At 36.8% G+C, this 24,264-nt stretch overlaps 1 protein-coding gene and 1 long non-coding RNA gene across 4 annotated transcripts; both read left to right on the top strand.

Moving 5' to 3' along the window:
* The first annotated feature begins 383 nt into the window (after positions 1 to 383).
* On the top strand, positions 384 to 17,508 carry LOC145792170 (putative histone-arginine methyltransferase 1.3). 3 transcript variants are annotated; one of them, XR_014331370.1, is made up of 13 exons: positions 384 to 709; positions 1,361 to 1,504; positions 1,745 to 1,848; positions 1,985 to 2,083; positions 2,184 to 2,253; positions 2,671 to 2,767; positions 3,375 to 3,429; positions 4,135 to 4,218; positions 15,987 to 16,064; positions 16,512 to 16,615; positions 16,699 to 16,811; positions 16,920 to 17,114; positions 17,260 to 17,508. XR_014331370.1 is itself a non-coding variant. In XM_082872876.1 (13 exons), the coding sequence occupies exons 1-13, from the start codon at positions 514 to 516 to the stop codon at positions 17,344 to 17,346; spliced, it is 1,443 nt and encodes a 480-aa protein (XP_082729002.1). In that variant the 5' UTR covers positions 384 to 513; the 3' UTR covers positions 17,347 to 17,508. The 3 variants fall into 3 exon arrangements, 2 of the variants coding, with proteins under 2 accessions (XP_082729002.1, XP_082729004.1); XM_082872876.1 differs by having other exon boundaries at positions 16,699 to 16,871; positions 16,963 to 17,114; XM_082872878.1 differs by having other exon boundaries at positions 16,963 to 17,114.
* A 5,085-nt stretch (positions 17,509 to 22,593) lies between these two features.
* Positions 22,594 to 23,952, top strand: LOC145792180 (uncharacterized). Its single transcript, XR_014331485.1, has 2 exons — positions 22,594 to 22,790; positions 23,678 to 23,952. It is a non-coding gene; the product is annotated as an uncharacterized LOC145792180 (long non-coding RNA).
* The last annotated feature ends 312 nt before the right edge of the window (positions 23,953 to 24,264 follow it).

Consider the following 24,264-nt stretch of genomic DNA (forward strand, 5'->3'; position numbering starts at 1 on the left):
GGCTATTTCATGGAATTGCACTACAAGTGCATGAGGCATGCAAGAGGTGACCAAACCAAACCCTAACAGAGGTATGACATGGCAAAACATCACTAAAAACATGCTGAAATGAAAACAAAACAAGTTAGAATGACATGCTACTTCATGAAGCATATAAGACTAGTTTGTGAGATTTACACTACAAGTGTATTAGGCATGCATGGAGTGACAAAACCAAGTAAAAAAAGTGGCATGCCATGCTAAAATAAGCCCAAATACAAGCCAATATATGGCCAACATAAGCTTAGCAAACATGCTCACACATGAGGCATATGAAGCAAGTATTCAAGACACAAGGAGAGGGGATAACCCTCTCCTTTTTGGGACCTCAAAACACCCTTCCAGTAGGTTGGACACACTGTTTGGCAGCATCTAGTTTTCTTTCTTCGCTAGACTCCATGTTTTGAAGGTTCTTATCGTTGTTGTTATTGCTGTTTACATTCAATATTTTATCACCTTGGATATAGTGAAAACATGTCGATGTTTACATTTTGGTGGCTTTATGATGCAGTTTGGTTTTGCGTTGCTAAATGTGCATGTTTGTTGACCCCTTTACTTTTGAACCAGAACTCTTATTCAAGGGGAATCACAATTCAGTTTAGAAAGGAGGAGGAAAGTAGGGACTTCCATTGTGCATTTGACCAATGGAAGAATGAAGTGGTTGTTCAAGGTGCTCTTTTGATATCCGCCTATAATTTTTGTTGAAAAAATGGATGTATATCTAGTCACCTGTTTGATACAATTTTTTTGTTTTGATTTGTTGCAACCCCTTTTTCCCTATTTTATATTTTGTTTAGTTGTTCTATTGAGTATTGTTTGGTCATTAAGATTCTTTAGTGCTTTGCTTGTAATTTGTACAAAGAACAATCGTATCTTGCATGGAACTTTAAATGAGGTGAAGCTTCTATTTGAAGTCATATGTCCCAACTTATTTTGAATGCTTTTGCATAAGATTGTGCCCTAATAGCTATAGGCACTTTAATTGGGTGTTGTATCTCTGTTGGGCATGCGTTTAGTATTGACACCTCTTGGGCATACTTCGGTGATGTGTCCCTAACTCAGATTAAATTTAATTATTTTGGACACTTTCACACGTTTCAAATACTTCTTAAGATTTCCCAAGTGTTCATTAAAATTTTTTTTTGACATTTTTTGATAAGTAAAATTACATTAGAGAAGGTGCCAAGGGGGCACCACCCTTATACAATGAGAAAAGAAAAAAAAAATCCCTAATTAAGATGGAGAAATTGAGATTTTGAATGAGGAGCAGTTGTAAATCATGGTTTAGAGAAGCCTAATTGTTTCTTGTTTTCCCTTGCAGGATCATGTGAACCAAATGGAACATTATCAGCTTCTAAAAGCAAGTTTGATGATAAGATAGAGTCATCTTCTGCCAAAATGTATTTTCATTACTATGGACAATTGCTACATCAACAAAATATGCTACAGGATTATGTGAGGACAGGTAATATTACTGAGCTTTGATTTGTTGCTTGCTGATCTTGTTGTAGGTGTTTACCTTCTATGTTTGTAATTAAAAATTCTTTGTTAAAGGCATATGTGCCATTGTGCTGCTGGTAAAATGCTTTGTATCTTGTCAAACATTTTTGTTTTCCTTAATTGTAAAGAAATGCATGTCTATATTGAGTAGTTATAGATCACAAGGTGCATGCGTGAGTTGACATGATAAACATGCTTGTTTCAGGAACTTATTATGCTGCAGTCATTGAGAATTGCACTGATTTTGTTGGTCGTGTGGTTGTGGATGTTGGTGCTGGTAGCGGTATTCTGTCCTTATTTGCCGCTCAGGTTGCCTAAGTTTTGTTTGTGTTTGTGCATGAAAATATACTGACTTAATGGATTTATCTTTGTTTGTTGGCTTCTAGAATTCTATCCCAACTCCACCCTCTCTTTTTCTCTGCCTCACTTTTTTTTCTCATATCAGGCTGGCGCTAAACATGTTTATGCAGTGGAAGCATCTGAAATGGTAGAATATGCCAGGAAACTTATTGCTGGGAACCCATTGTTGGCTCAAAGAATTACGGTGCAATTTTTTGTTTTCTTGCATTTCAATTTAAATGTTAACGGAGTTAGAACACTGTTTCTTATCCTTTTTTGGGGGCATGTTTTCACTTAAATTATAGGTAGTCAAGGGTAAAGTTGAAGAAGTTGAATTGCCTGAGAAAGTAGATATTTTGATCTCGGAGCCAATGGGTAAGCTTATCATGGCATGTGCGCTATTGACAAATTCTAGTTAACTATGGCATTTTCTGTGATATTAAACATATAATGCCATGTTTGTTTTTTTTATTATTACTATGCAATTTAGTGACACCATCAATGTTATGTTACAAAGTGTGTGTGCGTGTGTTTTTTTTTACCCTCTTTTCTGGTTAAGTAATGGAGACACTTTTGTAACATTATAGAATTGGCATGAAGTTAGTATATGCTTGGACACAAGTGAAAATTGGGAAATATATCTATTAAAAAAGTGACACATTGTGGTATTTTAGACTGGCACTCCGCCCAGTCTGCATGTTGGACAATCTATTCTATTAATAGTGATGGGGAGATTATCTATTGTTTTTTATGCACAGAATGAAGTCTCAGAATCTTTTTTTCTTCTTTTAGGGACCTTGTTAGTCAATGAAAGAATGCTGGAGACCTATGTAATTGCAAGGGATCGGTTCCTTGTTCCTAATGGAAAGATGTTTCCTACGATTGGAAGGTGATTGTACATGTCTTATTTTCTATGATCTTAATGATTTTTGTACCTACACAATACCATGGAAAAATGTTTAATGGTTCTCATTGTCAAACTCCCTTAATCTCCTGTATTAAATTAGAAGACTTTCAGTTACTAGCTTGACTTCCCTCTGTGAACTTATGTGCTTTGACTTTTCTGCATACGTTATGGTGCAAATATCATGCATGGAACATATTGGAAATTCTATAAGAGATGGAAGAAACTCAATTCAAAAGCAGCCATGCTAGTTGGCAGGATTCTAGCTTTAGGCCTTGCTTAGGATGTTAAGTACGTTAATTATTGATGTTTCTGTGTTTTTCTTTGATATTTATGTCCGGAACAGTTTTTAAATTTTCACTATGGACTATAAGTGGGAGGGTAGGTGTTATTTATTTATTTATTTGTTAGTGGCTTAGGTATATAGTGGGGTTGGGGTTGACTGAACCCAAAGTGTAGCAAGGGTCCCTAGGAGTGCCTACATATATTTGTTTCACTGTGTTTTATCATATTTGTTGCAAAGATTAATATGTGTGCTTTGTTATGTGTCATTTGTTTGGGTTCTGATGTTTAAGTTTGATTGCTCCTGCAGAATACATATGGCACCATTCAGTGATGAATATTTGTATGTTGAGATTGCAAATAAGGTAAGTGAAATGAGTTGAAGCATTTGTAGGGTTAATCACTATCATGTACCCTGTGATTAAGTGAAGGTTAAGAATGATATGTGAAATTTGCATGACCCCAATTGTAGGTGATTTTCCCCTCCTATTTCTTGTCAAAAGAATTCAATTTCAGTTTTTTTTTTTAAATTTATTTATCAAAAATAAAAATAAAAAATTCAGTTTTTAAATGTAAGTTGACCTTTTGGAATCTATCCAATTAAATAGTGATCGAACTAGTCTTACACCTATTTGTATGCAAATTGTAGTGAACGTTGCATTTTACTGGGACAAAGTCTTGGATCAAAAAATCAGGAACTTGTTTGTGCTGTTATTTTACTTGAGAAATTAAACAAGCAAAAAGGGGACTAAAAACAATATTAGGTCATTGAATTATTTGTAATTTTGGGTAAGATACATTAAATTATATCACTGCTTTTACCCTTCATTATTTTTCCTTGCAAATATGCTGGGCTCTTGTGCTCTTCTTTAATGAAGATAATATCTTCACTAGGAAAATTTTGTCTTCTGTTTTAGAATCAGTTTATTTTTGTTTGGTCACTTGTTGCTAAATGCATCCATTTGCTTTATATTGTTTATTTGTTACTACCATAAAAACTTGTTTTTTGTTGTGTTTTGGTTTTTTTGGCAATGAAAGTGGTCTAATATTTTTTACTCTTATCTACGCAGGCCCTCTTTTGGCAGCAACGAAGTTATTATGAGGTTGATCTAACACCTTTATATGGATTTGCTTTCCAAGGGTACTTTTCTCAGGTTCGTCTTACTTGCAAGCATAATTGTCAAATCGGGATTCGTACCATGAATCGAAATGGTTTCGTACCGAATCGCGAATCGTGAATCGTGAATCGTGAATTGTAAATATTCGGTCACTTTTTTAAATTACTTAAAAGCATATATATCCATACATTTAGATATCAAATATATCTTATGAATATAAAATATTTAGACTTAAATCTATGAAAATGTTATTTTGAATGATAATCACGTAGTTTAATAGGTAAAAAGTTAACAAAGTTCGTATGTAAGATCACCATCTTACCTTTTTCTTTTTTAGATAGTTTTTATCAACCATTCTTAATAAAGATAATAACAAATAGATAAAACTATCAATTTTCAAAGTAACAATAATTAACAATGATATTGATATTTGGACAATAAACAAACATACTTTTCTAAGTAATAGTGAGCAAATAATAAGAAATAATTAAAATATTTTAAAAGGTATAACTAACCTCACACATATAATATTCAATTTAATAAACTAACAATAGATAATTCATAGTGTAACTTTAATTTTAAACATCTTTAGAAGATATATTATGATTTTTTAAAGGGAAAAAAAATGAGAAAGTTAAAAATATGTCGAGTCTGACTGAATCTGATTGGATCCTATTAAAAATTCCATGATTCCTAAAATAACAACAAATCATATATATATGTTGGTTATTTTGGTATTAAATGTTATTAGAAGTTGTTTATGTCATTTTCACTAAAAAGATAGAGAAAAAACGTCTAAAATATGTCAGACATAATAATTTCAAAAATTACATAAATCGTAAAAAGTGAATTAAATTGTGAATCGATTGTGAATCGTGCAATTCACTAGAGATTCACTTCGAATACCCATAGATTCGTATCGATTTTGCAAGAATTGCGAATCCTAAGATTTTGATAGCAGAACTTGCAAGTACTACAAATATTATTGAATTTTTAAGATGGTGTCACAGTTTTCTCATTATGCTTGGCTTTAAATGTCTACAAGTGCATTATAATGCATCTTATTTGTTGAACCTATTCCTGCTCTTTTCCTTCAATAATTTAGTTGTTGATACATAGAGTTTGGTTTGTAGAGGTTAGTTCTTTGAAGTTACATCTTTTGTTTGTTATGCAAAATTTTCTTATTATAAAAAATCACCGTGAAGAACAACATCACCATTTAAAAGCTCTAGAAGGGTATTTTGATTAATAAAATTGGGAGTAGAGAAGAAGGATTTATGTAAACGACCCCATTTGATGAGTTTGGAGGCTTGGTTTGGTTAAAGTTGGGATAGCTGTAAGTAGTGATCATTTGAAGAATGTAAATTTTTCTTAGAACTTCATTTTCATGTAGGATTTAGTTATTTCTATATTGCATGGGTACACACCAAGCTTATGAGTTTTGATCCCATTTGTAAGAGTGTCTTCTTTACCAAGCAGTGGAGATTTTGTCCACGCACATCTAATTCAGATTATCTATAACCTTAGATTGTAAGCAATTTTGAAGTATGTGTACCTTCTAGAACGTCAATAAATTTCATTCTCTTGTTAACACTGAAATAACTAATAATTAAATCCACTAGCATGAATCATTCCCTATTTTACTGGTTCACAGTGGGATTTTTTTTTTTTTATGAAAGGTAGCCCGCCCCTTGGATTGCCACCCTCAAAATCTTTTCAAACATATGGAAATGACATTATTTAAGATATCATAACAAAAAGCAGATGGTCTCAAGGCTTGTTTGAGATGATTTTATATAGCGACCCCGGTCTTTTCTCTTTAGATTAGTATATCCGGACTTAGGTTCCGTGGATCCTGTCATTATTTATTGGTTGTTGTTGTCCTTTAATCTCTTTGTATTTGAAGTATAGGGTGTGTCGGGCGGGTCTGTTACAGGTTGGTTGAGTTTAGATGCCAATAGGTGATGCCCAGATTTTGGCCTTTACGCTCGAGCGGAAGTATTAACGCTCGAGCGGGCCCTTTGTTGATGCTTCTCCGCTCGAGCGGGATTTTTGACGCTCGAGCGTGATTTTCCATCTCCCAGTATTTTACCCTGCAGTTCGTCCGCTCGAGCGGTAGTTTTTACGCTCGAGCGTGATCCCTTGTTTTGTTCCTACGCTCGAGCGGAGAGTTTGATGCTCGAGCGGGTGCCAGCGCCTGCAAAACTTCTGGAAGTGTGCAATCGACGCTCGAGCGGATATTTTCACGCTCGAGCGTGAGTCTGTGTCTGACGCTCGAGCGGGGCTTTCTACGCTCGAGCGGGGAGTCGAATACATCAGTCCGTGATTTCACTTTTTGGATCACTTTTTGACCTACTTTTTCTTCTTAACTTTTTTAAAAACCGCCTCTTGAGGGTTTCTTTCTCTTTCTCTCTCTAAACTTGTCTTCTCTCTAAGAATTGATCTACCTAGAGTGAGTATCTAACCTTGGCCCTCTATTAAAAAGGTAGAGTGGATTGAGGGCTTCGTTTTAATCTGAGAAACTTAGGATTTGGAGCACGTTGGTCTTTGGTCTTCATCTCCGTCTTCTCCATTCGGGTTATTTTCTTCGAGGTAGGGATTTCCTACTCCAATTTATAAGTTTTGTTCTAAGTTTTGGGTATTTTGATATGTTGGCAATACTTTGGTAATTTTGGGAAAAAACCCTAGTTGTATTAATAAATTAATTGGTATAATTAATTTAAGGAAATTGGGGAATTGGGTTAAATTCATGAAATTGAGGAGTTTATTAATTAAATGGTGTAGTTGATTTGTTTAGTTACTCACCTATGAAATTGTTGGAATTATATTAGTTGATGTATTTATTTTCAGTTTATAAATAACTGTTTTGGGCTATCGGTGGAGGTTAGCCGTGATTGTTGTAGACACTGCATGTGGATTAGGGATAACTGAAACTAATCATTGATTAAGACATTAATTTTGGCTGCTGAATTAATACAGGCATTATGTGTATTGATTGTGTGTTGTATATGTTATGTGTTTGCATACATTGTTTTGTGTGGGAGGAGATAGGGGATGTACTCCACGGTTTAGGGGAAGATAGGGGATGGACCTCTAAACCGGATTTTGTTTGGGAGGAGATAGGGGATGGACTCCATTAGCCACACTTTTGTGTGTGCTTATTTATATTGAAGTGTTTTATTGATACAGCACTAAAATGTGTATCAAACTGGAAGTATGAAGTGTTTGATTTGAGCCTGAGTCTCATCTGTTTGTTGACACTGGATGAATGTGAATATATTATGTATGGTTCACTGTTGTAAGATTGGCCAGGTTCTGTGCCATATTGATAATATTGGAAAGTAAAACATGTCTTAGACATTAGTGTCATGAAACTGTATAATGATGTAATTAATTATATTGGTTAACCATCTATTGAATTCCTTAGCTTTATTCATTGCTTATAATTGGTTTAGTATATTTCTACTGGGCTGTGGCTCACCCTTTATGGGAACATCATTTTCAGGTTCAGGTGATAAGCTACCTCCAAGGACTTAGCTTGGAATTTTGAAGATTTATCTTTAGTTATTTGTTTTATTTTGTTATTTTGAGATTACATGTAACTATTCAAGCCTGGGGCTTAACTTGTAAATGAGTTAGTACTCATCTTTTTTGTATCCAAGTGCTAGCTTGGAAAGATGTAAGCCTTTAGGGCATTTATTTTGATGTCGCATGTGATGTCTTTCAATAAGAACACTCTGATGTATGGTACAATGGTTGGTTTTCTTGATTAAAGTTATGTATGCAATGGGTTTATTTTGAGGGCGTTACAAATTGGTATCAGAGCGTACCGGGTTCGAATACTTTGGGTACGTGGGAGGTGATTAGTATCACAATGGGTTCGTCTCGCTTGATAGAGACTTAGATGTACTGTTATGTGCTTATATGATAGCATGTTTATGTGATTATGTGGGTATGGAACGTAGTTTCTAGGATGTTAATTGGACCCTTGAGTTTCTAGTAGTCTTGTTGGAAAGGCACTTGATCAATGCTGTTTCCAACCGGAACTATAGTAACGCTTCGGGACTATTATTATCCAGGAATGAAATTCGTAGGTGCTTATGTGATTATGTGCTTACGTGGAATGAATTATTTTTGTCCAATGCATTAGGACGCGAGTGTTTAGTTTCGGCACATTTATTAATGTGCTAACGTCTTTGTTTGTTTCCTTTATCAGGATGTCAGGACGAGGACGAGGACGCGGTAGACGTGGTAGGCCGGGTAGGCAGGAGGTACCGGTGCCAGAGGAGATTCCGGCAGTTCATGAGGGAATTGGCCAGGCCAATGTGGCCGAGCCAGTAGGCCAGCAGGCTATGAACGCTTTAGCCCGAGAGATAGCAGGGGCATTCAGGGAGTCAGTAGGCATTCTTAGGGCTGAGAATCAAGCCCAGGTTGTTGTTGCGGATGCAGGACCTTCCTTTCTGAAGAGGGAGTTCTTCCGGTCTAATCCGGATGAATTTGTGGGTGATCCTAAAGAGCCGCTTAAGGCAGATGAATGGCTCGAACAGACAACGAAGACGTTTGAGATGCTTGGCATCGAAGACGAGGCGTTGAAGGTGACCTTGGCATCATTCCAGTTGAAGGGGGATGCGGGTCAGTGGTGGAAGTTCACTAAGGGGCGTATAGGAGGTACATGGGAGGCTTTTGTGAATGCTTTCCAGGAGAAGTTCTTATCTCCAGCAGTTAGGGAGAAGCTGAGAGACCAGTTCTGCCAGCTTAAGCAGTCGAGTTCTTCAGTGGCCGAGTTTGAGGCTGCATTTACTAGTTTGTCCAGGTTTGCACCTGAATTGGTGGCGTCTGAGGAACGCCGTTGTATTGAGTTTGAGAGGAAGTTGAGGCGTGGCCTCAAGCTGAGAGTTGGGGGAACTATGATTCGAGATTATGGGCGTTTGGTTGATGCTGCAGCCCACATGGAAATCATGATGCAGGAGGAGGAGGAAGGACAGAAGGGCTCCAAGAGGAGTCAGGATGGTCAGAGTGATGGTAGGAGACAGAAGGGTTTTAATCCCCAACAGTCTCAGAGTAGCTTTTCTAGATCGACTTTTCCTGTGCCGAGTGCTAGTTCGGGGAAAGGCAGTCAAGGAGACATTACCTGCTTCAAGTGTGGCCAGCTGGGCCACAAGTCTCCAGTTTGTCCTCAGAGGGGAGGAGTGCAGAGAGCAGCATCATCTTCGGCTCGATCTCAGAGCCAGAGTCAGGGTAGAGGTCAGCCACTCTCGTGTTATCAGTGTGGTCAGCCAGGGCATATGAAAAGGTATTGCCCGCAGTTGGGTGGCACACCTGGTGCATCTGGTTTGAGGCAGATTCAGGGTCAACAGCCAGCTCAGTCGGGTCAGGGCTCGAGGGCCAATCAGGGGGCTTCATCGTCTCAGTCGGTGCAGCAATCTTATGCTCCTAGGGGTGAGCAGGTTGATCAGAGGTCATCCGGGCGCGTGTATGCTGTTACCGCGCAGGATCTTGTACCGGCTCCATCTGTTGTGAGAGGTACTTTCTTGTTTTGCAACTCGGTTGCTAATGTTTTGATTGATACGGGTGCATCTCATTCCTTTGTGTCTGCTGCATTTGCATCTGTTTTGGAGTTGGAGTTAGCACAGTTAGCATCTCCTATTTGTGTAGTGTCGCCTCTTGGGGGTGAACTGATTTTGAAACACGGTGTTAGGGGTTGTGATATAGAGGTTGATTACCATAGAATCCCATTTTCCTTTGTAGTTATGCCTATGAGAGGTTTCGATGTTATTTTGGGTATGGACTGGTTATCGTCATACCGGGCAGTTATTGATTGCTACCGCCAGAGAGTCACTTGTTGTACCGTGAATGGTGAGTGTTTTCATTTTCTGGGGGACCGTGTTGGTAGTGTTTTGCCACCGGGGTATGTTCCGCGAGGACGGAGTGAGCTTAGTGGTCTACTTGCTAACCTTTCGATTAGTGAGGACGGTGAGACTAAGATGGTGTTGCCAAGGGTGGTGTGTGAGTACTCGGACGTTTTTCCCGAGGATCTTGTTGGGTTGCCACCGCATCGAGAGATTGAATTCTCTATTGACTTAGTGCCCGGCACGGCGCCGATTTCTATGGCACCTTATCGTTTTGCCCCAGCTGAGTTAGTTGAGTTGAAGATCCAACTCCAGGAGTTGCTAGATAAAGGCTTTATACGTCCTAGTGTTTCGCCTTGGGGAGCACCGGCCCTCTTTGTTAAAAAGAAAGGTGGTTCTTTGAGACTTTGTATAGATTACCGGAAATTGAATCGGGCTACGGTTAAGAATAAGTACCCTATGCCTCGTATAGATGATTTGTTCGATCAGTTGAAAGGTTCCCGTTGTTTCTCGAAGATAGACTTGAGATCAGGTTATCACCAGTTGAGAGTCAGGGAGGAGGATATTCCAAAGACGGATTCCGTACGCGGTATGGCCATTATGAGTTTTTGGTGATGCCATTTGGGCTCACCAATGCACCGGCAGTATTTATGGATTTGATGAACCGGATATTCCGGGAATTTCTAGATCGTTTTGTAGTCGTCTTCGTGGACGACATCCTTATCTATTCACCTTCAGAGGAAGAGCACGAGGAACACTTGAGGGTGGTGCTTGATTTACTTAGAGCCCATCAGCTTTATGCTAAGTTTGGGAAGTGTGAGTTCTGGCTAGAGGAAGTGAAGTTCTTAGGCCATGTAGTTTCTAGGGAAGGGGTGTCTGTTGATACATCCAAGACAGAGGCAGTGCAAGATTGGGTACAGCCTAAGAGTGTGTTTGAGATCCGCAGTTTTCTGGGATTAGCTGGGTATTATCGCCGGTTTGTAAGAGATTTCTCCAGATTAGCTTCGCCTTTGACTAGATTGACTCGGAAGGGAGTCAAATTTGTTTGGAGTGAGACTTGTGAAAAGTCGTTCCAGGAGTTGAAAGTTAGACTGACCACTGCTCCAGTCTTGATTATTCCGGAGAGAGGGTTGGGTTATGCAGTCTATTGTGACGCCTCACGAGAGGGTCTTGGTTGTGTGTTGATGCAAGAGGGGAAAGTGGTTGCCTATGGCTCACGTCAGTTAAAAGTTCACGAGAAGAATTACCCTACGCATGATTTAGAGTTAGCAGCTGTGATATTTGCCTTGAAGATTTGGAGACATTATCTTTACGGTGAGAGGTTCGAGGTATTCTCGGATCATAAGAGTCTGAAATATCTGTTCACACAGAAAGACTTGAACTTGAGGCAGAGGAGGTGGATGGAATTTATTGAGGATTATGACTTTGAATTGCATTATCATCCGGGAAAGGCCAATGTGGTGGCCGACGCCCTTAGCAGGAAACCTGTTGGTGACATAGCTAATATAGCCATCCGAGAGTGGGAGATGTTAGGTGCACTTGGAGAGTTTGATTTGCTTCTGGGCGAATCTGTTGAGGCTGCGGCCTTGTTTTCTGTTGTTGCGCAACCTACACTTATGACTCGAGTGTTAGAGGCTCAGAGGGGCGACCTTGAGGTAGAATCCCTCCGTGAGAAGATTTCTGGTGGGAAGGTTGAGAAAGGTTTGACGGTGTATCCCGACCTGAGTGTGAGATACCGAGACCGTCTGTTTGTGCCGGAGTCTCGTCGAGAGGAGGTACTCCGAGAGTTTCATCATTCACGCCTTGCGGTGCATCCGGGAGGTACTAAGATGTATCGGGATTTGGGTCGCCAGTTTTGGTGGCGGGGTATGAAGAGAGATGTGGCAGCTTTCGTGTCTAAGTGCCTTACTTGTCAGCAAGTGAAGGCCGAACATCAGAGGCCAGCGGGTTTGTTGCAACCCTTGCCTATTGCCGAGTGGAAGTGGGAGCATGTCACTATGGACTTCGTTGTAGGTCTTCCGAGGACTCAGCGGGGCAGTGATGCTATTTGGGTGGTTGTAGACCGGTTGACTAAGTCGGCGCACTTCATTCCTATGCGTGTGAGAGATTCGGTAGACCATCTTGCTGATTTATATATTCGGGACATAGTAAGGTTGCACGGGGTCCCAGTGACGATCGTCTCAGATAGAGATCCTCGTTTTACTGCCAGGTTGTGGCAAAGTTTGCAGAGTGCCTTAGGCACTAAGTTGACTTTTAGCACGGCATATCATCCTCAGACTGACGGGCAGTCCGAGCGTATTATTCAGATCCTTGAGGATATGCTTCGGGGTTGTGTCCTTGATTTCAGTGGGTCGTGGAAGAGGCACTTGCCATTGGTAGAGTTTGCCTACAACAACAGTTTCCAGTCTAGTATCGGTATGGCACCGTTTGAGGCCTTGTATGGCCGACCTTGTAGATCTCCTGTTTGTTGGGCCGAGGTGGGCGATGCACCTCTGTTGGGTCCGGAGTTGGTGAGGGAAACGACGGAGAAAGTTGAGCTTATCCGTAAGAGGCTTGTTACAGCACAGAGTCGTCAGAAATCTTATGCCGACCGTAGGAGGAGACCTTTGGTGTTCGAGGTGGGTGATCATGTCTTTCTGAAGATATCACCCAGACGGGGTTTGATGAGGTTTGGGAAGAGCGGGAAGTTGTCCCCTCGGTTCATTGGTCCGTTTGAAATCCTTGAAAGGATTGGCGAGGCTGCTTATCGTTTAGCTTTACCGCCGCAGCTGTCCGGAGTACATGGCGTGTTTCATGTGAGTATGCTTCGGAAGTATGAGCCGGATTCATCACATGTGTTAGATTGGACCGATTTACTGGTTGATGAGAATGTCTCGTATGAGGAGAGACCGGTTCGGGTCTTGGATAGGCGAGATCAAGTTTTGCGAGGCAAAACCATCCCTTTGGTCAAAGTCTTGTGGAAACATCACGGAGTGGAGGAAGCCACTTGGGAACGTGAGTTGGAAGTTCGTGAAAAATATCCGGACATGTTTATCGATTAGTAATCTTGTGTGTAGATTTTGTATTATTGTCGAAATTTAGAGTTTTATATATATGTATTAAGCTGTAAAACATTGAGAATGTATTGATTAATGGGAATATTTTGGAACTTGCCTCAAAATTGAAATTGAAAGAAAATTACATAGTGTTAATACAGGTGGAAATACATGTTGTTTTACATATTGTGAGATGCCTCTTGATAAGAGATGAAATGGCCGGTGTTGGGTCAAGTTGTTTATTATTGAGTTATCATATTGTTGGAATTTGAGAAAAACTTGTTTTCGAAACCTTGTGCTTAATTTCGGGGACGAAATTCTTTTAAGGAGGGGAGGTTATAGCGACCCCGGTCTTTTCTCTTTAGATTAGTATATCCGGACTTAGGTTCCGTGGATCCTGTCATTATTTATTGGTTGTTGTTGTCCTTTAATCTCTTTGTATTTGAAGTATAGGGTGTGTCGGGCGGGTCTGTTACAGGTTGGTTGAGTTTAGATGCCAATAGGTGATGCCCAGATTTTGGCCTTTACGCTCGAGCGGAAGTATTAACGCTCGAGCGGGCCCTTTGTTGATGCTTCTCCGCTCGAGCGGGATTTTTGACGCTCGAGCGTGATTTTCCATCTCCCAGTATTTTACCCTGCAGTTCGTCCGCTCGAGCGGTAGTTTTTACGCTCGAGCGTGATCCCTTGTTTTGTTCCTACGCTCGAGCGGAGAGTTTGATGCTCGAGCGGGTGCCAGCGCCTGCAAAACTTCTGGAAGTGTGCAATCGACGCTCGAGCGGATATTTTCACGCTCGAGCGTGAGTCTGTGTCTGACGCTCGAGCGGGGCTTTCTACGCTCGAGCGGGGAGTCGAATACATCAGTCTGTGATTTCACTTTTTGGATCACTTTTTGACCTACTTTTTCTTCTTAACTTTTTAAAAACCGCCTCTTGAGGGTTTCTTTCTCTTTCTCTCTCTAAACTTGTCTTCTCTCTAAGAATTGATCTACCTAGAGTGAGTATCTAACCTTGGCCCTCTATTAAAAAGGTAGAGTGGATTGAGGGCTTCGTTTTAATCTGAGAAACTTAGGATTTGGAGCACGTTGGTCTTTGGTCTTCATCTCCGTCTTCTCCATTCGGGTTATTTTCTTCGAGGTAGGGATTTCCTACTCCAATTTATAAGTTTTGTTCTAAGTTTTGGGTATTTTGATATGTTGGCAATACTTTGGTAATTTTGGGAAAAAACCCTAGTTGTATTAATAAATTAATTGGTATAATTAATTTAAGGAAATTGGGGAATTGGGTTAAATTCATGAAATTGAGGAGTTTATTAATTAAATGGTGTAGTTGATTTGTTTAGTTACTCACCTATGAAATTGTTGGAATTATATTAGTTGATGTATTTATTTTCAGTTTATAAATAACTGTTTTGGGCTATCGGTGGAGGTTAGCCGTGATTGTTGTAGACACTGCATGTGGATTAGGGATAACTGAAACTAATCATTGATTAAGACATTAATTTTGGCTGCTGAATTAATACAGGCATTATGTGTATTGATTGTGTGTTGTATATGTTATGTGTTTGCATACATTGTTTTGTGTGGGAGGAGATAGGGGATGTACTCCACGGTTTAGGGGAAGATAGGGGATGGACCTCTAAACCGGATTTTGTTTGGGAGGAGATAGGGGATGGACTCCATTAGCCACACTTTTGTGTGTGCTTATTTATATTGAAGTGTTTTATTGATACAGCACTAAAATGTGTATCAAACTGGAAGTATGAAGTGTTTGATTTGAGCCTGAGTCTCATCTGTTTGTTGACACTGGATGAATGTGAATATATTATGTATGGTTCACTGTTGTAAGATTGGCCAGGTTCTGTGCCATATTGATAATGTTGGAAAGTAAAACATGTCTTAGACATTAGTGTCATGAAACTGTATAATGATGTAATTAATTATATTGGTTAACCATCTATTGAATTCCTTAGCTTTATTCATTGCTTATAATTGGTTTAGTATATTTCTACTGGGCTGTGGCTCACCCTTTATGGGAACATCATTTTCAGGTTCAGGTGATAAGCTACCTCCAAGGACTTAGCTTGGAATTTTGAAGATTTATCTTTAGTTATTTGTTTTATTTTGTTATTTTGAGATTACATGTAACTATTCAAGCCTGGGGCTTAACTTGTAAATGAGTTAGTACTCATCTTTTTTGTATCCAAGTGCTAGCTTGGAAAGATGTAAGCCTTTAGGGCATTTATTTTGATGTCGCATGTGATGTCTTTCAATAAGAACACTCTGATGTATGGTACAATGGTTGGTTTTCTTGATTAAAGTTATGTATGCAATGGGTTTATTTTGAGGGCGTTACATTTTATTTGTGGCAGGTCAATGTTCATTGAGGTGTGTCCTTTTGGAAGAATCTGTTATTTGTCTTCATTAGAAGAGTTCTCTCTCTTCCATGATGTGGATGATGTGGTCTGTGTAGAAAGAAAAATTAGGAGAAACTTTTAAGGGATTCCAGTTGAAAGTAGAAACTGTGAACACTCACATTGTTAGATTGTGGTAAATCTTGATACAGTCACTGACAGAAAAAAGCTGCCTGCAGTTTCCACATATGAATTGAATTAGGTCAATTTGAACACTCATATTATAAATGTGTTGGCAGGAAAGCATTGTTGAAAGGTTCTTGAAGCATTCAAGTACAATGTGTGTGTGTGTGTGTGTGTGTGTGTGTGTGTGCACGCCATGGTTACCATCAACTTGATGGTAAAGCATTGTTCAAAGGTTCTTGAAACTTTCGAGTACAATGTGTCTGTGCATACACTTCTGTCTGTCATGTTTATTGACAGTAATTATGTTGGCTTTTCTGTTTTTATCATGGTGACCTCTAATGATCTCTCTCTCTCTCTCTCTCTCTCCCCTTTACTTTCTGTACAGCCAGTGGTGGATGCTTTTGATCCTAGTCTATTAGTGGCTCCAGCAATATCTCATACGATTAACTTCACTTCTATAAAGGTATTAGTTAACTGTCTAAATAAGAACTATCACTTGCCAACCACAGTAATATTTATAAAAAAAATACTTGTTTCTTTATTAGCACAGCAATTGTTCTTTCATAGTCCATGACTGGTGGGCATTCATGGATTTGAAGAGGTCAAGTTAAAAAGGTTTTGTGGAATGGAATTACTGTTTCTGTAACTATGGAACTGCTGAAATTATGGATCACAAAGGGGGTCTACTAGGGTACAAAAATGTCGGAGGTTTTGATAGCTGCTCACATTGTCTTTCTTTGCAGGGTATATATGGATTTCTGTTTTGTAAACTTTGTGGGATTGTTTGGGCAATGGAATATGATGCAACCTGATTATGAAACTACCCATAGAGGCTGTAATATATCCATGTTAAATGGGATTGAAGTATGGAATAAAGCTTGATGATTGTCTTATATTTTTCATTCTGCAGGAAGAGGAGTTGTATGAAATTGATGTTCCATTGAAATTCAAAGCCCCTGCGGGTACTAGAATTCATGGGTTGGCATGTTGGTTTGATGTATTGTTCGATGGGAGGTAATCATTTGATGTTTGATTAATAATGTTCCTCTCTCTCTCTCTCTCTCTCTCACAACCATTGTTAATTCCTCATTCTACAGTACTGTACAAAGGTGGCTGAGCACAGCTCCTGGTGCGGCTACAACCCACTGGTATCAGCTGCGTTGTGTCCTCTCTCAGCCACTTTATGTCATGCCAGGACAAGAAATTACAGGTCAACTCCACATGATTGCACACAATGCTCAGAGTTATTCTATTAACTTAACGATGACAAGTTAGTGTTCATGATCTAACTAGTTCAGTTGTATTTGTTTGTTAATAGGATTCTTTAAATGTTCTAATTAGTGGTAAATGAACTTAAATAGCTAAAAGTTGGGCCGCTGGTGCCGGACAAGGAGGAATAGTCCATACATCATCCGGCAAATTTGATCTCAAAGAGCCCTATTACCGAATGTCTCAACCCCAAGCCTATTCAATTGCCCAAGATCAACCAACACATCATCTAAAAAATACACAGGTATTGAATCATCTTTGTCATCATGTTGTGATCCTCATGATTTGGTTTTGAAACAAAGGAATAATGGCACACCATGCCTTGCCATTGTTTTGCTTTTCCTATGCATTTGGTCATTTTTCGAAGTGTTGGGTTTGCTGCTTGGCAGGATATACAAATACAATCACAGGAAGAAGAAGCATTTGAGTTGATGCATCAACCATCTCAAAATGTGGATATTGAGTACATTGAGTGAGTCACTGAAAAAATAAATAAAAAGAAAAAAGAAAGAGAAGCTACTGAATATTGATTGATTCTCTGTAAATTATATCAAAATGAGTAAAAAATTTCATTGTTCAATACCCGGAGAATATCAAGATTTTGACTAGTTGAATAATCAAATGTGGCTTGCTTCAAATTATGTTATCTTGATAACCATTTATACTAGTACAAATTTTCACCGTTATACGAACAAACCTACCAATTAAGTGTTTCTGAAAGAAAATTTCAAATTTCAGAAAATGTTGAAGTGGTGACTGCTAGTTTCTAGGAGCTAGTTCTATTTATACGGTCACTGTTACTTCTTCCGAGATGGAGAAAAACAACAAATATTGAATTATACTACTTTTCCGATTAAATCTCTAGAAATTAAAATTTTCATTCAAATATGCCTTCTAATTTTTCAATTTGATTTTGGGAACAAGTTTATAAGCCAAATTTGTTGACTTATATATGTCAAATTACCTTTTAACTTTTTTAAACGTTTTTTTCGTAATGAAGTAAAAAGGCCAACTTATAAAACACTTCCTAAAACATTCACTTTTGAAAGTTAAAAAGCATAGTTTGTGACCAACTTAAAAAACAAATTGACAAAATTAATTCTAAGGAGTTTTTATACTTTTTTTGAAAAGTTCGAAGAATTGCACATCGTTTTGGAATGTGTAAAAAATTTTATATTTCAAGTCATTTATGTACTCGTTTTGAAATGTTTTTTAAATAAAAAAAAATTCACATATAAAAATTCATTCCAAATTGATTCTCATATATTATATATCTTACCTTTTTAGCACAAAAGAAAAAAAGAAAGAAATATAATAGAAATAAGAGTATAACTAAATCTACTTTTTAAATAATATATTAAATCTATCTTTTCAAAATTAATGGGACTAATTGATCTATAAAAAAATCTTTAAGGTTAAATAAATCACCATTACTCAAGATCAAATTTATAAGTAAGTTTTTCATTTTAATATTTATTTATAACCAAACCAAATCAAATGGAATCAAACTTTGCATATCAATCAATTGGGTTGACCAATTCGAATATTTTTTTAATATCTATTTATATTCTAAAAAAACAAGAAGATAAAATGGAAAATTTAGTCAGAGTTTTTTAACAAAAAATAAATCTAAAAACATTCCATTTTCTTAAATAATATAATTATAAAAAAAAATATATCTCACCATTTCCTAGGATATACTTTTTAAGTTTATTATAATGAGATTCACATATTCCTTCTCTATAATTCTTGTCATCCAAACATAATCAAATAGAAATAATTGGTCCATGAAAGAGATATCAGATCAATTCTTGAACTTATTTTTATCCATTCAATGTTATACAATTCAATTTAAGAAAATTCCTAAAATTCAAGTCTCTTCATCTCTTTAACCACCAAAAAAAAAAACTTAATTTCTACTTCTATCTCTTCATCTCCTCTCCTCTCATTTGTGTCCTACTAAAGAGCAAAAAAATAAAGAAAAAGATAAAAAGAAAATATAAAAAAGAAAAGAGAGCAAAAGTTATATATAATTATGTGAAAGAATTCATCATTCACTTGGAGTCAAAATTGTTAGTCTCAGCTAATTCTAGACTCTGTTTGGGAAAGTCTCATGGACCTTGACTTCAATTCCGCACTGGTGGTTTATCATCGTCTACTGCACACTTTGCACAAAAACAACACCAACCGTTTAATATACTATTTATAAGATTCATACATAATATTTTCATTTTCATTGTATTTACATTATAAATTTAAATACTGATTTAAAAAATTAAAAAAAAAACTTATATTTCATTCATATTATTTAGAGAAAATTAGTCTAACATCCCTCTCCAACTTTTAGCAATGGGAGAGGTCCACAATAAAAAAAATTTGTAGTCTAAGGTCCCTCACCTATACCCATATATAACACCCATTCTTTCATTTTCTCTCCTCTCCCTTCTTGCACCAAATAACTCTCTCTCTCTCTCCTCTTTGTCTGCAACATTGTTCAAAGCTTCATTGGCATTGACTACGACAGAGGAATTCGCACTAACAAGATTTATAAAGCTGATCGTCGATTTATATGAAGATTCTTGATAATGCTTTATACAACAAGATTTATATGAAGCAACGCACTAGTCCTCATTATTGTTCCTCCAATCACTAGTCCTCTGATGAAGATTCCTCCGTCAACAAATATCATTACCCTCGGAGGAAAAATATCAAGAAGCAGAACACTAGTAATCTTTATAAAAGCATTATAGCAGATATGAAAGCAGAAACAAAATGCATCAGTTACATATTCACAAGCACAACTGAAAAATATTTATCATTGCTTCTCTTACTTTTTTCTCGTTTCTTCTTCATTGTCTTTATTGTTGATCTCAATAAACCAAATCTTAAAATCTTCATACAACATTTATTGAAGAAATCCACATAAAAAGGTGTATTCGGGAGCTGAGGACATGGATTCAGCAAAGAAAGTGTTTGATGAAATGTCAAGGAGAGAATGTCTAAAGTCTCTCAAATCAATCTAGAGAAATTTCAATCCAAACCAGAGAATTTCTCTAGACCAACCTAAAAAAAATTTAGTTCAAACCAGAGAATTTCTCTAGTCATCCAATACATGAAGCAGAAGCAGCGATCATTATGCACAAAAGTAAAAGATAATGCTGCCAAGAAAACACAACATCTACCTGGTCAAGATGTGCATCTACAGATGTGAACAAAGCCAAAAAAATTTGTGAACAAAGTTGGGACCATGAATTTGTTTAGTAACTTGCTACTGTGGATATTGAGCGGGGCTTCATCTAAAGGGTTCAACTCATTTCTTTCGATGTTTAGAGACGTGCGAGATCAAGGTGGCCAAGTTTATCCAGATCTAGCCAGGTAAGAAAATCATGCAACATAAAATGCTCCCTAAGGATTAGAATGTTGGTTGGTCCTTGTATTTTTTGAATGTTTAATTCTAATGTTATTGTAAAGGGTTTTGTAGAAATATTAGTTTATACATAAATGGTTGCATAAACTGGATATGGAGTAATGGTCAACAACAACAGTATTGTTAATAAATAGAAGTTGAAATAAGAAAAGGAAAAAGAAAAAAAAATTCTCTAGTTTGAACTTAGAGAAATTTCAATTTTCTCTGGTTTGAAACCAGAGAAATTTGGTGTTGGTGATGTGTAAAATTTCTCTGTAATGTGTCCAGAGAAATTTCATGTGGGTGATGTGTAAAATTTTCTCTATGATGTGTCCAAAAAAATTTGGTGTCGATGAGTAAAATTTTCTGTTTGATATATCCAGAGAAATTTGGAATTGGAATTTTCTCTGTGATATGTCCAGAGAACTTTGGAATTTTCTCTGTGATTTATCCAGAGAAATTCTCTGAATCGAATTTTCTCTAGATCAATGTTAAGGGACCTTAGATATTATGAAAATATCAAGTCCCCTTTATGCTACAAAATTTTAATATCAGGGACCTTAAAAAAAAATCGCCATAATATTTTTCTTCATACATGATCTATAGTGAAGCATGAATTGAATTCAATCTCCACCACATATAGCCATTTGTGGATAAATTTGGGGTGCCAAATTTTGAGACCTAGTTTTTTTGTAAAAAAAATAGTCTATGTGGTTTGTCTCCAAAAACATGTTTGGTTGAAAATTTTTAAATTTTTTTTCAAAATCACTTTTTTTTTCAACTACACATTAATAATCACTTTTTCATTCTCTTCTCTTTTTCTCAATCACTTTTTCTCTTATACCCATTTAATCAACTACAAAAATAATAATAATAACTATTAAATCATCCCAAACTCCAACATTTGAAAATTATTTTCAAAATCTATAATTAGACAAATTTTCAAAATTTTTAAATTCTCTTAAAAATTTTATTTTAAAAATAATATGTCAAAACACAAACCCTATATTTGCTTCATTTTTCTCTCTTCTCTCTCTCCTGCTACACTGAAGACGAACTTGGTTCTCCAGCATTGACTGGATTCCCAAGTAGACCACTTCGGCCACATGGCACAGTCGGAGATCAGTAAGCTCAGCTGCATCTGATAAATCTTTCCAATTTTCTCTATTTGACATTCTCATTGAATTCTTGCTTTTATACAAGTAGGTGATTGATTACATTTCTTGCAAAATCGCATGAGATTCTATATAGATTTCGTGGGTTTTATTTTCCTGTTCGTTTTTATCTAAACCCCGTTTATGATAAAGTTTTAAACCCACCAAATTCATTTAGATTCCCCAATTCAACTTTCCTCATTTATTTCTATTTGATTCCACATTTTTATTTATTATTATTTTATTTTATTTTTTATTTATTTTTCCTGTGAGTTTGCTGAGATAAATGAGGATAACTGGAAGTGTAGTTGTTGAGAAATAGTTTGTTTTTGTAAGAAAATGTAATTTAAAATTGAATTTCCTAGGGGAAAAAACATGCCTTGTTTTGATATAAGCATTTTGCATTAGATGGTTACCATGTTAGGTTGGGACTGTTTTGCTGAGAAATGTAATTTGGAGGTTTTGACAGGCTAGGTGCAGGCAATGGAGATAGTAGGGGCTAGGTGCAGGGTAGGTGTCAGCTGAGAATCGTATGCCTCAATGTTCGATTCAGGTAAACAATTTGATTCAAATTTTAACTATAATTTACGTTGCTTGTCGTGGTTGATGATTTATCTCAATTAGATATATGAATCTCTTGAGTTTCGAATTCTAATTCTAAGCTCTGTATAATCTGAACCTTTAGGTTCTTGGAGAATCATGTTTTGGTTTGATTCATAATGTTTGTTGTTGAATTCAAACTGTTACATGACAATTATTAATCATTATTGTTGCTCCCATTGAAGGTATTTCTCTTGTAATTGACTTTGGATTGTTGAGTTTTGCACTAGTTCTTGGGATATTCATGGTTATATGATATGATGCACGAATATGGATACGGGACACGTAAATTTTTAAAAAATAGAGGACATGACATGTTGGAGACACGTTTAATATATATAATTTTATTTATTTATTATATGTCTAAAATAAAAAGAAAAATCATTAATTTTTATACAATTACAATAATAATAAAATTAATAAACATATTTTTTAAATTTTTTAATAAAAAATGAGTCTTTTTAAATAAAAATAATTTATTTTATGAATTTTAGGTTTAATAAAAATAAGGATAAAAAAAAAGTGAGGGAAGAAACTAAAGGAGGAGAGAGAAATAGAAGAGAGAGAGAGAGAGACGGGTGAATCAGCAACAGGGGGAAAAAAAATAAAAAGGAGAAACAAAGGAAAGGGAGAGAGAGAATAGGAGAAGACGAAGAAAAGGGAGGAGAAGAAGGTGGAGACAGAAGACGAAGACGAGGAGGAGGAGAAGAAGAAGAGAGCAGACGAAGAATACCTCAGCTTCTTCAATTGATCTGAACAGGTTAGGGCTCCTCTCCCCTCCTCCACTCCCTCGATCTCTTTCTCTGTCTTCTCTCCTCCCTCGATCTCTTTCTCTCCAACAGTTAGGGCTTCGATCCACCTCATGCGTGTCATTTGCATTCGATTCGTAGATGTTGGATTTGAGATCAAACTACTTTTATTGGTTTGCTTATTTATTGTTCTGGCCTAAGATTTTAAGCTCAAATATGGACTTGACTGATGTTGTTTTTGATTTGAATGACTTTGATCTGGATTGAACGGATGCAGATCCTGAGCTAGCTAATTCGAAATGCTACAATCTAGAGTTTTTGGTTCTCTTAGATTTAGGGCTTTGATTTGGTATTGACCTAGAGTTCTATGTGCTATCTTTTTCCCTTTTCTTTTCCATCTTTCTTTCTTTCTTTCATTTCATTTAAAAAAAAAAATAAAAAAAATAAGCTAAATATTTAAAAACTGATGTTATAATTCCAAAAATAGAGGATGGTTACATAATTACCATAATGCCGTAGTTTTATACGCAAATATTTTTGTTTTTAGGTTGATTTGTTAGCTTGCTTTTTATGAATCCATATCAAGAAATTAGACAAAGTTATGAGCTTTCTCTCTACATTGAATTGGCTTTTCCTTGAGCTTCTTATGGGCTCATGAATTTTGGCAACAAAGTGATTATGATGGGTCAAACAGATTATTGTCATGATGATAATATTGCTAGTTTAAACAGTTTTATCTCATCTCATGCTTATGTTTCCTGTAGAGCTGATCTTGTATTTATGTTGTTTACTCTATTCTGGGGTGGTATGACCTCACTTTTCTTATAAAAATACAATGACATTCACCATATGTTGTTGGTCCTTATCGAGCATCTCTTTAATATTGGATTCATTGCAGGGTAGAAATGTCGATGCCTTGATTTTGTATTGACAAGCTGTGCCCTCTCTGTCTCATATCCAAATATGATTTTCCTTTGCCCTACAGGTATGTGTATGTATTGTTTCTTTCGATTTTGCTGTCAATGCTACTTTCTGAATGTGTTTTGTTGAAGTGGAAGTGTTTTAGCTTTTCATTGAAGTGAATAGGTGAGGTTGTTCAACCATAATTTGATTCAATTTACACTTCTTCTATGCGTCTGCTACATAATAAGACTTGATTCTTTCACTCTTTCATTTTTGATTCAGATAGAAAACTCGAAGATCTAATGATAAATTTTTGGTGAAAATCCAATAAAATTTTAGCACATTTTGCAATAGAGTTTGAAGGCAGTGATTTATTGTGCTCCCCTGGTACAACTTCAAGAAATTTGACTTATTTTGAATTGTTTTGAGTGTCTCCTCGACTAAAAAACTTATAGAAAACAGTAGGTTAAAATAGAATTCAGCATAGTAATAAAACAAAACACAACCTAGTTTGAGATTTATTTAAAATTCATTTATTGGAATTTTCTTCTATTACACAATATACTAGGCTTATGGAGGGAC

Source organism: Camellia sinensis, chromosome 6 (genome assembly GCF_055761805.1).
Source record: "Camellia sinensis isolate YWXY chromosome 6, ASM5576180v1, whole genome shotgun sequence".
Taxonomy (NCBI): Eukaryota; Viridiplantae; Streptophyta; class Magnoliopsida; order Ericales; family Theaceae; genus Camellia; species Camellia sinensis.

Bases quoted from the DNA above. Each gene is read 5' to 3' on its own strand.
- LOC145792170 (XM_082872876.1), top strand. From the start codon at position 514: ATGTCGATGTTTACATTTTGGTGGCTTTATGATGCAGTTTGGTTTTGC. The intron at 2,084-2,183 runs GTGCAATTTTTT...CTTAAATTATAG, and splicing joins TGTTGGCTCAAAGAATTACG to GTAGTCAAGGGTAAAGTTGA. The intron at 2,768-3,374 runs GTGATTGTACAT...TTGCTCCTGCAG, and splicing joins ATGTTTCCTACGATTGGAAG to AATACATATGGCACCATTCA.